The 16,546-nt window shown below is 28.4% G+C and overlaps 1 protein-coding gene across 1 annotated transcript in view; it reads right to left on the bottom strand.

The window, feature by feature from the left end:
* Positions 1 to 1,249: 1,249 nt before the first annotated feature.
* The window catches only part of LOC107441037 (nephrin), a 353,729-nt gene continuing 338,432 nt past the window's right edge, over positions 1,250 to 16,546 (bottom strand). The window contains exons 21-22 of the mRNA XM_043050259.3: positions 11,866 to 11,945; positions 1,250 to 2,543 (exon numbers count right to left, since the gene is read on the bottom strand). Of these exons, the coding sequence (XP_042906193.1) occupies positions 2,253 to 2,543; positions 11,866 to 11,945 (371 nt within the window). The 3' untranslated portion in view covers positions 1,250 to 2,252. The remainder of the gene's footprint in view (positions 2,544 to 11,865; positions 11,946 to 16,546) is intronic.

Raw genomic sequence — 16,546 nt, 5'->3', positions numbered from 1 at the left:
CTAAAAGTATGAAAGAAAAATAATTGCACCATTGCTTAATTTTTCGTTGCAAAACAGATCCTCATAGAAAATAATATTGTAATTTTGTTACTCTAAGATTCAATTATATCTGTATGAGTTTTTACAATATATTTTATGTTACTTTAGAGAAACTGATTAATTACAAATATGGAACAAATTATTTGCGTCATAAAAATATAAAAGAAAAACTACTGCACCATTAATTATTTTTCTTTTGGAAAATGTCCTTATAGAAAAATATTGTTAATCCAAGCCTTTAACTTTCAATTATATCTGTATGGCTTATCACGATATATTTGATGTTATGTAAAAAAGGACTAATTAATCATATAGTAGGAACAAATTACTTGCGCCATGAAAATTTGAAGAAAAAAAATTGCACTATTACTTATTCTTTCTTAAAAAACAGATCCACATAGAAAAAAAAACATTGTAATTTTGTACTCAATATTCAATTATACTTATATATTTGATAATATATTCTCATAATATATTTAATATTATGTCAAAGACGCTAATTACTTGTAAATATGGCACAAATTACTTACCGAATGAGAACAGGGAAAAAAAACAATTGCAAAGTTACTTAATTTTCCATAGAAAAAAAATTTGATTTCGAAATTTAAGCATGTAGTTAATATAAGGCTTACGAATATGATGCAAACTAAGAAGAGAAATTTGAAATAAAAATGGTAGCACATTAATTTAAAATTTCCATTCTTCTGTTTTAAGTAACACCCCTTTAGATCGAAGTTGAGAGAGGTACACTTAATCCTTTTAGTGTGTAAAATAAGACAGCGATATCAGACACATGAAGTAATCATATAAACAATATTAGTGCTCAATAATATTTTTTATATTATTTTTATGTTTAGTAGATATTATTTTCATGTTTAGTCATGTACTAATTTTGTCAAAATCATAAGTAACAGAACTGTGAATACATGCAGAGCCGCTATTTGAACCGTGTACATATGCAGAAATGTAACTTAGAAAACTATCTTTGTTAATTCTAAAATAGAAAAATTTGAGTTGATAAGTTTTTATAATAAACAATATATAATAGTTTAATATTTAATAAATTATAATTCAATAGCCTATTTTTTGATAAATAAAACAATAGTTAAATTGTTCCATTTTATTATGATTGTTTTAGCACATTGACAAATATTAATTCAAAGGAGAAACGGTCATTTTGTTTAAAATTGCAATTTTGATATGCTTTATATTTTTTGATTTTGCAAATATGATATGTATTTTAATTAAATGTATATTAAAGTTTCTTGTAACTAACAGATATGTTTGAAATATTTTACAATTATAATTTGCGATTAAAACATAAATGTTGGATTGTTAAACTCAAGATTTTAGTCAAAGAAAGTATCTTGCAACATTTTGAAAAAAAAAACAACAAAATATTAAGGTCAAAACAGGTCATGTTCAACTAACTGTATGTATGGAGCTTAATTTTTTAATATTGTTAATTAAATGGTAAAAAAATGGTAAAAATTAAGTGAATGATAAATAATAGGACATTTTACTGTTGTTTCTGAATTTTCAAAAGCTGATATGTCTAAATTTGTGAAAAAGTTTCTTCCGATATTTTCATCAATAAAGTGATTATAATACAAAATAAAATAATTCTTCAGGGGAAAAATTTGATTGTTAGTATTGGCGATGTAAATAAAACGTATGTAAATGCATTAAATTTATTCCCTATTTTTGAAAAAAAAAAGTTTTACGAAACTGTTTTGCTGATTATTTTACTTTGCATTAATTAACACATTATTTTCTAGTAATACCAACATTTTCCATATTTCCACACCAGGGGATAGAAATCTCCAATTTTTTAAAACTTATTGCCAGTTTGAAGATTTCGTAATACTCCGCTCACTTCTTTCTTCAACTTTGCTTCATGAATCTTCTCGCAACTTTATTTTAACTGTAAAGTTTTAACTATTTAAACAATGAATCACCATTATTTTGTCCTCCACAGTAAAAAAAAGTACGATGCACTTTCAAATAAGTTATGGCTTAAAGTATAGAGAACGATGCGTGGTTCAACGCTTCAAGCAAAAAAAACACATTACGTCACGAAAATTGTGTGAGCAGGAAAATTTCATCGGGCACTCACGGAGTAAGAAAGTTGAAGAGAAAAACACTGCTAGGAACTCGCAGTATTTTTGTTTGTTTGTTGAGAGTCATAAGAATGCGCAGTATTTTCTATTGAGTCATAAAAAATGGCCATCGAGTGTTACCAAAGATGGCTGATTTGCAGTTCCTTCGTGATGCAAGTGTGGAGTATGAAGAACAATTGTTTTTGTCTTTCCTGAAGTCAAATCGACTGCAGACACACCTAAGGCCACCGTGGCGCCACCTGGTTTTATCAGGGGCTCTTCTGTTACTAAAGGTGGGGGTGGGATGAAAAGTGCTGTATCAGATCTTGGTATACCTTCATTGAGCAATGAATTTCGTCTGAGATCTGTGATGTCATTGTCCGAAGAAGTTGAGTTGCAGTCTTCCTGAAAAATTAATATAATTTTACATAAATTTTTGCGTCAGAAAAAATTTTTGTTGGGAAGTTTGATATACCAGTATTAGTAGTAGGCTTTGGCTAGTTTATTTGTGTTATGTCTGAGGGAAAAAAATAAAAACCTCGCTCTTTTTCAAGCTAAATGCGTTTCACAAAGTATTTTCAAAACGAGTTTTTTTAGAAATAATTTAATGGAATATGAATGGAATTTCGCACTATGTTTTGTTATGCATGAATTTAGATAAATTAATTCGCCTTAATAATTTATGGGGATCTTGATTCACCACCCTTAATACATGTAATTAGAATTTCCAAAAAAATTATTCAGTAGGGGTCCCCAATTATTATGCAAACGATTAAAAAAGAACAACACATAAATTTTCTAATAATCAAAAGAATTACTATTGAGGAAAGTAGAGTTAAAGATGTTTATAATAATCGCCTTTTGCGTTTTAGTTGAAAAAATGCTTAGATTGTAGGGGAAATGTTGAAGAAGTTTTTAATTTTTAATTATCTCCTTTTATTTCCTTTCAGTTTCCGTTGGCAACATCATTTAAAATGTCAAAACAAGTTTAATTCTTGTAGGGAGCTAAGGGAAGTAAAATATAATTATTATAATTACCTTTATTTACTTTGACTTCCTGCATAGTAAATCGTTAGAGTATGATAGGTTTATTGTTTTTTCATCTTAACTTTTAATTTGTGATGTCCAGTGTTTCTTTTTTTTATTTTTCACTTGAAATTCAAAAGCGTGCATTAAGAGTAGACATTATGGAACATGCATCTGAAGTCAAGCAAAATGACTTTTGAAGCTCGTTAAAATAACCTAGCAGATTCGTTCATTAAAATATTTAATTGTTAAAATTTCGCTCAAAATTATTAAATTTAAGTTGTACTCTAAAACTCACTAAAATACCCTTGATGTGCTTTTGTAGTAAGCTGTTTGATTACTGCCCAATTTCGTCCAAATTATTTAATTCAAGTTATATTCTATATAATCCATAGACACGTTCTTTCACAAAGTACTTTAATTACCGTTCAATTTTGTATACAATTTATAAATTCAAGCAGGACTTCGAAGTTCACTAAAATAACCAATGATAGACTCTTTTAGAAAATTCTTAGATTGCTGTCCAATTTAGTTCAGAATCGCTAACTCAAAGTCTATTTAGAACTTACTCAAATACCTCTTTGTGTTCATTCTGTCAGTTTTTATATTACAGTTCAGAATCCCTAACTCAAAGTATATTTAGAACTTACTCAAATACCCCTTTATGTTCATTCTGTGAGTTTTTAGATTACTGTCCGATTTTGTCTGCAACTTCTAAATGCAAATTGTAAGGCTCTCTAAAATATCCTTTGATATGCTCTTTCAATATGATATTACATTACTGTGCAACTTTTTCTTCCAAAATCAAGTTGCATTTAAAGTTACTCAAATACCCTTTATCATGGTATTTCAGTAAGCTCTTTGACTACTGTCCAATTTCATAAAAATTATATAATTTAAGTTATACTCTAAAACTCACCATAATACCCATACACACGAAAGTTCTTTCACTACTGTTCAATTTTCTGCAAAATTAATGAATTCAAGTTGTTTTTCGATGCTCACTAAAATACCTACTGATTGTATTTAAAACTTACCTAAATACCCCTTACCATTCTCTTTCAGAAAATTATTCTATTAATGTATCAGTAAGATTTTCGATTATTGTCCAAATTTGCCCATACTACTAAGTTCAAGTAGTACTCAGTGCTCTAAAGCTCAATAAATTCTCCACGAAAAATTCTTCAATTGCTGGCTAATTTTATTCAAAATTACCAATTCAAATTGAATTGTAAAATTTACTCAAAAACTATTTAAGATGTTCTTTAGAAAGCTTTTTGATTACTGCCCAATAATGTCCAAAAACTTTAAATTCAAGTGGTATTATAAGGTTCTCAAAAATACCCACTGGCATGCTGTTTCAGAAAGTTAATCTATTAATGTCCAATTTTTTCCGAACTTACTAACTCAAGTTCAATTTAAATGTTACTCAAATAAACTTTTACATATTCTTTGAGTAAGTTTTTCGATCACTGTTCAATTATGTCCGTCATTGCTAATTGTATGTCGTACTCTGTACTCTAAAGCCCAATAAATTTCTTCTCAGAAAGCTCTTAAATTTCTGTCCAATATTGTCCGAAATTACTGATTAAATTTATATTCTAAAACTTATACAAAGGTCCCATCAGATAATCGTTCAGAAATTTCTTTGATTACTGTTCAATTTTGTCCAAGCTTCGCAATTCAGGTTATATTTTAATTATTTCTGAAGTATTATCAGTATTATCAAAATATATCAGCATGATTTGCTCACGCATATCCTCCTAAGAGTTATTTCCATAACGATAAATAATGGATTATCATCTATTCCTTAACGTGTCAAAATAGATTATTATGAATTAATATGACTACATGTCACATCAATTCTGAGATTAAAACCCAGATATGAATTGCCAATTTAGTAAATCTAACTCAAACATTTGATGAAATAAGCAAATGAAAGTAGAGCTTCTAATTGATGAATTAGAATTTCTCACTAAGAATTATCTGAAAAATCAATCAAGGATTTAAAAGACAGTTTGGAGAGCAAGATAAGGCAGATTTCATCGCCAAAATATCTCAGATTAGGAATGATTTATACTTGTCTGAGGTCACCCATTTGAATCTATTGTCATGAAATACACCAGTTTCTACTTTTAAATGTTTCTTAAAATATTGTATCAAAGTGTTTTTAATAAAATTTTACTACATTGGTGTTTTTGAATAGTTTTACTTAACTCTTCACTATTTTAAATATTTATTTTACTTGTATTGGATAGGATACAATTGCGAAAAATTAATCAGTATAATGGTTTAAGAATTCAAATTGATATTTTTTAAACAGTTATATATCTTTAACAATTAGAGGAAATAACAATTATATATTTTTAGCCTTAATATGTTTAAGCATATCAGTAAAATTGAAGCATGTGTTAAATTTTTTAAACGTATTAATTGTGTGCATTTTTTTTCTCCAAAAAATATGAAAAGAGCAAATAAAGAATTTTATGAGTATTTCTTAGTCACTTTAATGAAACATGTTGGATTTAATATGACAATAAGCTTAATACGACTACAAATGTTCAACTACGTAGCCTTGCAATACTGAACACAATCCAAAAGACAAGGGAACTCCTTGATCTAGTATCGGGAGAAATTTGCCTTCGCGAAGGGCTTTCTGATGTAACTAACCCGCCTTTGCGTTACATGGAGGGGAAAACCACGAAAATCTCCCATGCTTAGCCTGACTGCAAGGGGATTCTAACCTATGACCGGGCTACCACTGAGGATAGTTTACGTCAGTACTGTGGTTGGTGCAAGCCGGATGCGGAATACATATCGACTCCATAGCCCCTTGTTTTTGAACTCAATCCAGAAACAAGGAAACTACTGGATCAGTTCCCCCAGTATGATTCATTATGGGAGCATGGAGGACTTTGTAACGTGCATCAGTCACCATATACTACACGTAGAGTCTTTGGCTGGCTGGGATCGATCCCACGATCTCCTTGACATGGGCCCAGTCAACCAGGCTGTCCCGGCCTTGTGACATATTGTTCGAAAAACTCGGAAAAACTTTTGAAAAAAAAAAACAATAAACAAGAATGTGCAAGTAATGTAATAAAATCAAGTTGGGTAGAAACTATGTCTGATGCAAACGCAAGGGAAAGGTCACAAGAAAAAAATAAGGAATGACCAATAAGGCATTTGTGTACAGGAATCCGTATTAATCCTATAATTACACGTATTCTGTCAAGCTTGCAATAGCCAATTAAAAAAAAATGACATCTTTCTGACTGTATATTATTTTATACCAATTTCTGAAAACTTGAACTAATAAAACTTTTTACTCTTTTCAGTTGAAAATAAGCCCTATTTTCCTGCATTTCCCACATGTATATTATCCCAGTGCCAGTTGAATTTCAATAAGGTATATTGATAAGATAAAATGGAAATAAACTAAAACATTTTAGACTATTTTATCCCATTGTAGCAATTGTACAATAGATATTTATCCTGTTTCTACTTAAATATACATTGAATCCGGGGAACTATTCTAAGATATTGAACTTCATATTGTTTTTAAAATGTTCAATTGTTATTTTGTGCAACTCAAAATAAATATTGAATGCATAATTCATCAAAATAATATTACCTTGGCAAAAACAGTTGTTGTGAAAATTCTACGCATTGAAAATAATATAATAAATAAATTCCTGTAAACTTAGTAAGTTGATTTCTAGAAATTTCTACTTTCTAAGCTCCAAGAATTTCAAATTTAAGAAGCATTTCAATTTCTTGTGTTTCAAAATCAGACTTTGTAAATAAGAAATTAATTTTTTTCCTAATTATATAGTTCCCGAAACTGAACCAAATTTTGAAGGAAATGAAATTGGTTGGAATAAATGTTTAAGTTGTAAGATCGTTACCTCTGGGAAAGTTTTTCGAAATATTTCTGTTAACATGTCCAATAAAATAAAATAAAATGTTTTAAACTGTCTAGACAGTTTTAAATTTTTTTCTTTTTCCTTTTTACATGGATTTTCCAGAAATCTCGTTTTTTTTTCAAGTTCTCAAATAAATTTTTTTTTTATTGTTCTAACTTGAAATTGTTCTTATGGATTCCATCTTTTTTATGATTACCAGATATGCTGTAAAAAATATTCTTTTTTTTTTGTTCCATACTCTTACAGGGAATTCCATAAGCATATGAACTTTAAGTGCATTAATACATAAATAAGTTATATTGCTTAAGCTTTATCAATTTGAGTAACCATGGATATTTTTGGAACTGAAATGAATTTGGGAATAAAATATACGCATCTGATGGAGTGTTTGCGAAAATATTCTTAGTTTTTTTTAAAGTTTAATGAACACTTCTGTTGGAAGCCTTTAAAAGCATTTTGCTTTGAAATAATACCTTATTAATAATGAGTTTTTAAACCATCCAGAAATCGGAAATTCAAATCTTGAAATAAATGAATTATATTAAAAGTTTATAAAAATGTTCTTAATTTAAAAGCTTTAAAAAAACATTTCGACTTGAGTTAATATAGAATTAATAATAAGTTCTTAAATCCTTCAGGAATCGAAAATTTAGATCTAGAAATAAACGAATTATATTTAGAATTTGTAAAGATATTATTAGTTTTTCAAATAGTTTAATTCGAACTTTTGCTGAAAGCCTTTAAAAACATTTTGCTTTGATTTAATACAGTATTAATAATAAGTTTTTAAACCGTCCAGAAATCGGAAATTTAGATCTAGAAATATACGAATTAGATTAAGATTTCGCAAAAATATTCTTTGTTTTTTAAATAATTTAATGAAAATTTTTGTTTAAGACTTTTTTACGCTTGAAATAGTTCAAAAATCTAAAAATTTCAATCTATAAATATAATTTCAGACATCTATATAGATGAAACAGAATGTTCATATGTATGTGGGTATGTGTGCACATTATACAAATCAACAATTCTAAACTGTTCCTCACCAAATTTAGTGTACATACATACCTTTAAAGACACGATGTCTACTTTACATTTTTCTCGGATTATAGGTTCTTGCATTATATCCCAAAGAAAGATTGTGCATTGTTGATTAAAACTGAGTCATTGATCATTTACTTTTTCTTCACACCGTACAAAGAAGAGGTATTCAGTTAGTATTGATATATTTGGTAATTATTTAAACTGTACCACTATTGTGCAGTTTTAATACTGATACAGCGAAGTGTCTTAAGATCCTGCGAAAGGTGTGAAAAACTACATGATAATGGTAATTTTTGCTTCCATAGCATTATAGCGATACTTGATCCATGGAGCATTCGCCTTCCAATGAGGTGAATCGGGTTCGAATCCCGGAGATGGCTGGTCGATATACAATCCGCATCTGGCTTTCACCAACCACAGTGCTGACGTGAAATATCCTCAGTGGTAGACGGATTATGGGTTAGAGTCCTCTTGCCGTCAGACTAACCGTGGGAGGTTCTCGTGGTCTTCCTCTCCATGTAACGCAGATGCGGGTTAGTTTCATCAAAAAAGTCCTCCACGGAGGTAAATTCTCCCTATACTTGATCCAGGAGTTTCCTTGTCTTCTGGATTGGGTTCAAAATTACAAGGCTACGGAATTGTACATAAGTAGTCGTAAACCTAAAAATTGGGTCGACTATTCAATGACGGGTGTAAAAAAAATACTTGATCCAGAAATTCCCTTGTCTTCTAGATGGGGTTCAAAATTACAAGGCTGCGGAACTGAACATTAGTAGTCGTAAACTCAAAATTGGGTTGGCTGTTCAACGACGGTTATGAAATAGTTAACATTTGGATGTTTTCAATTATTGTTTAAATGGATTAACATTGATTAAGATGTTTCTAAAAACATTTCGTTACTAAAATTTAGCACAAAAAAACTTATTTACCAAAAAGCAAATAATACACAAATTGAAGCAAAAGAAACAGAGTGCTTGAAAGCACATAAATGAACATACTATAGTTTTGCTTCTCCAAGCTGGAACATTCTTCAGTTTGTCTATAAATACCAAATAACAGTTTTAAAGTAAGGAGATAAACACGTGCAAGGTGGTTTAACCAATAGCAACAAAGGAACAACCTTGAGCAAGGTATTAAAAAGAAGAGAGATAAAAACTGGTGTGATGGGATTAGACGGGAAACTCAGGGTGTAATCGATTAAATGAGGGTGGGATTGTTGATTTCAAATATTGGTGATGGGTGGGATGCTAGTAATTTAGTTATTGCTCTTTTTAGCATCCCACCCTTTCCCAATACTTGGAAATCTGTTCTTATATAACCATTTGTCCCCTGAATTTCCCCTCAAGTCCCCTAACACCTCTGTCTTATCACTCTTCCCTTTATTACCTTATTCAAGCTTGTTTCTTTGCCCCCTTAGTTCATTTTACATTTCAACTGCCATTTGGTGTTTAGACTCTTTGGAAAGTTCTAGTTTAGAGAACCGAAACTATAATATGTTCATTACTGTACGTTATTCGATCTTTAGTCATGTTGTTTCATGCTTTTACCTAGCACAAAGTAGACCCTATCCTCTTTTTTGAAACCGATGAAAACTTAATAGTTATCTACGTTTTAAATATTGCTGATAGCTGAATTATATTGTCATAATTTTTTCAAAAAAGAATCCCAACTAAATTTCGTGATTAATATTAGCTATATTTTCCTTCTTCTAATAGAGTGGCTAAGTTGTATTTTATATGTTTCTAAAAATACTGTCTTATAAAGGCAAAATTCAGTAATCTATCATTTAAATAAGCGTACTTAAAATGTTTTTTAATATTATTTTTTTATTTTATTTTTACTCAAAATTTAATGAAATTTTCTGTTTTATAATTAGAAATAAGTAACCAATTGTCCATAAATTTTTTTTGTGTATTTGTCTAAATTTTAATGTATAACTTATATTGTATTAATTTTAATGTAATGTATTTGTATACATTTTAATGTATTAAATTTTAATGTATTAAATTTTAATGTATCTGAATGTTGCTTATTCGATACAATAACAGATTTAATAATTTCAGGGAAAAAAGAGGGACTCTTTGCATTTTTTTAAGGATAGTGTATAACGAATTATAGTTTATTTCTATCGACCAGTTTATATGGTGGTGATATATTTGATCTCATACCATGAATGTCCCGGGTTCGAGTCCAGCTAAGGGACGTCGGAGCTGAACGACGTGAAATATAAAAATTCTCTGATGATTATATCAAACTCGTAAGTTTTTGATCCCTCAATCGTTTAATGTTACGCAATAAATATAAAAATTAAAAAATAACTAATAAAAATTTTAAGGATCTGTTTCACTAAACAGAAGGCCTTCATGGCAAATTTCTCTGCAGTACCCTGACTGACTAAAAATATGTAATGCGTACAAACATTTTCTGCAGTGATCTGTTTCAGGAAATTTTTGCCAACGTGTTTTTGCCATAGTATACAGATAATCTTCGGCAACTTTGCTGCCAAGAATTTTCCGTTATGTAATAGAAATCTTCATTATTTATTTTTTCACAGTGTAGAAATGACTCTTCTGTTTACCTATCTTTTCCATTTTTTTCTGTTCTCACTTTAAAATGAGAGCAAAAAAAGTGCACGATAGGCTTAAAAAAAGCTTGCTTTTAATGATGGTACATTTTTTTCTCATTTTCACTCAATTTCTCTTTGATCAAAAATAATTTAAAAATATTAAATATTTCACAAATTTATATTGCTAGTATAATTTTTAATATTCATTTTTTTAGTTAAATCAATTTAGAATTTTTTTTTCGTCTTTAAAAAGTAATTTAGGTGATATTTAGTTCAATCAAAAAGTTCTCCACCACGACGAATTTTTCCCAATACTTGATCCAGGAATTCCATTGTCTTCTGGATTAGGTTCAAAATTACAAAGCTACGGAGTTGAACATTAGTAGCCGTAAACACTAAATTTGGTCAGCTGATAAATGTCGGTTATAAAATAAAATTTATAGTCCTTCGGGCTGTGGTGGCTCAAGGGAAAAAGCATTCGTAGCAACGTCAGCCCATAGCTGGGATTCGTACTAGGATGACCTAGTGCAAAAACCCAGCTATGGGCTGGTCCATACGAATTCTGCACTCTGCTCGATTTGACTACAGTGTTGACGTAATGGTAGACAGATGATTGGTTAAAATCCCTTTGCCGTCGGGCTAATCGTGAGAGGTTTATCGAGGTTTTCTTCTCCATGTACCGCAAACGTGGGTTTCTTCAAATTTTCTTCTACGTAGGCTAGTTTGTCTCAATGTTTGATCAAAGAGCTCAATTTTCTTGTGGGTTAGGTTCAATAATGTAAGGCGAGGGAGTTGAACATTAGTAGCCGTAAACGCAGAATTACGACCGTAATATATGAAATATAAAAATAAAATTTATATTCCTTAGATCAGTTATAATAATCATATTTAAATAACTCAATATCATTAAAAATATTAATTAATATCAATTTCACTAATTTCTGGTGGTGGTTTAGAGTTTTCAAATTCTCTTTCTCAATTTATACGGCTTTCAATTTATTTAAATCCTTATTTTAAAATAAAATATTGATTTGCGTGATATTTTAAAATATATAATGTTTCTACCGGTGATGTGTTAAATTTAAATAACCGTATAAAAATAAATATAATTGAACTAAAATATTTTGTGCGACACTCGTATTTAATTTATTATATATTTACTTACTTTTACATAGCTGTGTCCATTTTTTAATATATCTGGACAGCTGTTTTCTGCTGAGTTGTGCCATCTTTGATTATGAGTTCCTGTTTAAGAAAATAAAGTTAAAAGCATTTTAATATAGATAATATTTGAAACACAATAAGCGAAATATTTCTCCCTTCTTCACTGTTAAACATGAAATTTAATGAAATTCCCCGCGTTCAAAATATATTTTTCTCGCAACTCATGTTGTTGTTTATGTTTAGTTAAATTTAAAATTTCGGGAAGTGCTTAATTAAAAGTGATACTTTTACAAGGATTTTTCCACACTAGGGACTTTTCCAAATAAAACATTTTAGAAGCGATGTAAAAATATATAATTTATGCAATAAAAACTTATATATATAAGTTATGTGAAGCTTTAGATAATCTGTGGAAAGAACGATAAAATGCTTCGATTCTTTTATATTTTATTTTTATTTTTTGAAATCCGAGATGAAAATTTTCAAAGCTGTTAATCTTCAGTAATTTGCATATAAATAGCTTAGAAGCCCGAAAACTCTTTTTACGAACGCAAAAGAATTTGACATTGGTTTTAAGACCACAAAGACTCATCTCTTGTGGAATGAAATTTTAATTATCTTCCTTTTATTTTCATTTTCTTGATAAGAAAAGTCCTTTAAAAAGACTTAAAATATTGAAAAAGTCTTAAGTTTTGAAAGGATGCACCGAATTTAGAATTTAAGCATACGATTATTTTTTAGGAAATGAGAGGGATTTTATTAATAACTTTTTCATCATGACTTTGAAAATTAATTATCATAAAATGTGGTGACAGGGAAACATATGAAAAAATGATTCATTACTTTTTAATGTTGGAGCAAGGCTTTGTTAATTAAAATTTAATTTTCAAATTAATTTTTTGAATCGGTACAGTTGCCAAAGTAAGATGAACGTAAAATACATGGGTTTGGGACAATGTAATTCTTATTAAGAACTGAAATTCCTAAAACGTTTAATATGAATTAACGTGAAGGAAGTTAGGCACATAAATTCTTACGAGCATTTAACATATTCTTAAAAATAATGGCAAATTTGTTTAAAAAACACTTAAATTGAAAATGAATCTGTATTTCTTCGACCATGATTGAAATATTTATATCTTAAGATTTAAAAGCACTTACAAGTAAGAAATCCATAATGAAACTCTCAAATCAAGTTTAATTTTTAATACATCATGATTCTTTAAGAAATGAAGTGCATTTTTAAACGCGCATTTTTGAACTCCCTAAACAAAAAAAATCAAGCAATAAGCAACATTTAAAGAAAAAAAATTTTTTTTGACTCATGCTTTTTTTTTTTGCTATAACTTTAAAAATATTCAATAAAATTAAACAAAATATTTGGAGCAATTTAAAACAAATTACAAACTTATTGCTTAAAAATTTGATAACAATATTTTAAAAAATGAGCAAGGTATGATTATTTAAACTAGTTCTTTTGTACTGCGCATGAGTAAAGCATTAAAAAAAAATTTCATAATTTTATAGTGAATTGCATTCGACAACTTCTGGAAAAAATTTGATTTAAATATCTTAAGACCTATGAAGTTTCAAGAAATTTTCTAAGTAGTTTTTGTATTTTTTTAAAAGAAAGTTCAGAACTATAATGTTCAAAACGAAAAAATTTTGTATTTTTTTAAAAGAAAGTTCAAAACGATAATAACAAAAATTCAAGACGAGTACAAAGTAAAACAAAAAAATCAAGTAAATACAGAATAAAATACAACTAGGAATATAAAACAAAGGGAGTGATTAGACGACCATGTACTGGCTGACATTTTGTAAAAATAATGTTAAAATATTTTCATAACTAAGTTGCGAGATTACAAAATATGAAATTAAAGAGCAAATGGAGGGTAGAGGGATATATTTTTTAAAGCGCTTTCTCACTGAAGTATCGAACCTCATTCGATCTGCTTTTATCTTGGATTAGCTTGAAACTGGATTGGCACAAGGTAGTTATTTTGTTCTGTATAATTCAAAATTTATCATTAATAAAGGACGAATTTTAAATATAACATAATTTAGATGATTTTTAAGGAAATTATTGAAGTTTAGTGAAAAAATATAAGAAAAATTTTCAGCCGCATATTTTCCCGAATCGCACATGATCCAATATAGAAATCAAAAAATTTTTCAATCTAAATAAATTTATTAACAATTTCAACATTCAATTCACTCAATGATTTGAGTGAAATATTGATGATTGAGATGATTTGATTGAGATGATGATGATTTGAGTGATCATAAATAATAATCACTAACTGTAGTGACACAACATCTTAAAAAAGAAAGATTTCCATCTTTTTAAAAATATTGCAAGTATTATTTTCAAATTAAATTTATGAATTGTTACTAATACTAATTTGATATAAATATTAAATTTATGATGCATTCACAATAATTTAATTCTGATTTATAACTTAAATTCTTCACGTTTGTAATATGGTTTTAAGTAAAGAAAATTTAAAGCAGAATTTTTTGTTTTTTTATTATATTCTCAACAATGTCAATAAATGTAATAAAGAAAATTTTAAATAAAAGTTTTTATTCAATATTTATCAGAAAATGATTGCTATTTAAAAATTTATGTTTAAATATTCAAAAGCGCAAAAATATGTGTAATAATATTCATATTAATATGTTTCATCGAATAGTTTTAGGCAGAGAAACTCTAAAAAACTAATAAAACACTAACTAATTTGAGAGAAACTATGATTTAAAATAATATTTTCGATGAAGAAAATGATATTAAATTTATCTATATCTAGATGTATCGCTTTAAAACACAAAAATGTTACTAAAATTCTCGTTAACTTTCAGTGTTGCTCTAATTTCGAAAAAGTCTTTTAATTTAAATATCATTATTATTTAATCTTTATATTCATACGCACTATTAGAACAAAACTAATGCGATATTTATTTAGTAATGATAATAAAGAATTCAAAAAGTTAATTAAGTTTCATATAAATATTCTTTGAAACATTTATTAAATTTTTACAATTTTTATCATTCAAAGGCATGAATGTGTTTTGAGTGCTTATACTTTAAAAAAAAACTACTAAAATAATATTTACATAAAAATAATATTATTATACATTTCATTATAATGTAAAAATTAATATTTTTATATCAAATATTATCCGAAGAAAAAAATATAAACTTTTAAAGGGAAATCAAATTTAATTCAATAAAATATATTGTGACCTTAAAATGTTAAATGTGACTAATAAATTTCACAATCCATAAAATGCAAAAAGAAGTAGTAAAGATCTTTATACTTTTTATATGTGGTATGGAATCTTTTTATTTAAAATGATGTTGCAATGCATTGCGTACTTGTACAATGAGCAAAAACAGGAACTCCTTGGATATTTGACAAAATCTGAACTTGATCTCTCGAATGATTCTGGGGAAATCAAATTTTAAAAAAGTCTTATATTTAAAATTAGATCTCTCAAAAAATATACGTCCCATTCGAATGAGAATTTTAGTATCTGACTTTTTTGAAACTCAATTTCTCAGGCTCTATTCGACCGACTTAGCTCATATTTTGTATTTCGCCATATAAAATTACATTCATTAAAATACTGCAAAACTTTACAATTAATTTTTTTTTTCAAATTTCTTCTTAAATAAAATAATAAAATATAATAAACATTTACTAAAAGTTACTTTGGCATGTCTTTGGGTAAAGGAGTTTTATAATTGTATATAAAAAGCTTTTAATTCACTTAGAAATTTCTCGAGATACAGCGAAATAACTCTTTGCTTATCACTAATTCTATCAAAGTAATTTTTTTTCGTGTTCATTTGGCATTGATTTTTCGACATTAGGTCATTTTCTGAGTACTTCCACTCTTAACAAAGTTCGTATTTTTATGAAAGAGTTTTACTTGTTTAGCAATGGCTGACGTTTTCATTCTTGAACGCAACTGTTCATTACTTCATGGCAACCTAACCACTTTGGTTTCAATTTCATCTTCAGTACTATTCGATACCTTATGTGAAAATTTTTTTTCGTTTTAGTGTGGCTATTGACTTAGTTACCATTTTGTCACTAACAACCTTTAACAAACCTTTCCTTCCTTTATTGGAATCAATCTTTTCCACTTCTTCCATAACTGATGATTCAATATTAACATGATTTTTACTCCATAGTTCAGTATCATTAGATTTTTTTTCTGAAATTCCTTCAATTCTAACACATTTTTCTTTTTCTCTCGCAGTCTTTTCCATTTTCTACCAAAACTATTTCATAATTTTTCGACGAAAAAGTGTCGACATATGGTGCTCTTTTCATCATTTCTGCGGTGTTATCTCTTCCTCTGCAGCTTCCACCACAAAACTGACCTGGTTAATTTGGCAACCCTTCTTTTCCCAATTTAATATCTCTCTGAAAAATCCGTCGACCAATTCGTCTTTTGGTACTGCGCTACCTATTTCTAAATCTGTTTGGACTAACTTACAACACCATATTGATAACATTATACGCCAACAACATCATACGATTTGTTTTTGTTTTAATAGCTAAATACAGTAAGCGATAACTGTAAGAGTTGAAAATGTCAAAGGATATCTTATTAGAAAACATGTAAATGGAAGCCTCGATAACGATAAAAAGCTTCGATTAATACGCAAG

This window comes from Parasteatoda tepidariorum, chromosome 8 (genome assembly GCF_982258835.1).
Source record: "Parasteatoda tepidariorum strain Cologne lab strain chromosome 8, Ptep-v5.0, whole genome shotgun sequence".
Taxonomy (NCBI): domain Eukaryota; kingdom Metazoa; phylum Arthropoda; class Arachnida; order Araneae; family Theridiidae; genus Parasteatoda; species Parasteatoda tepidariorum.
This window is presented reverse-complemented; position numbering and strand designations above follow the sequence as displayed.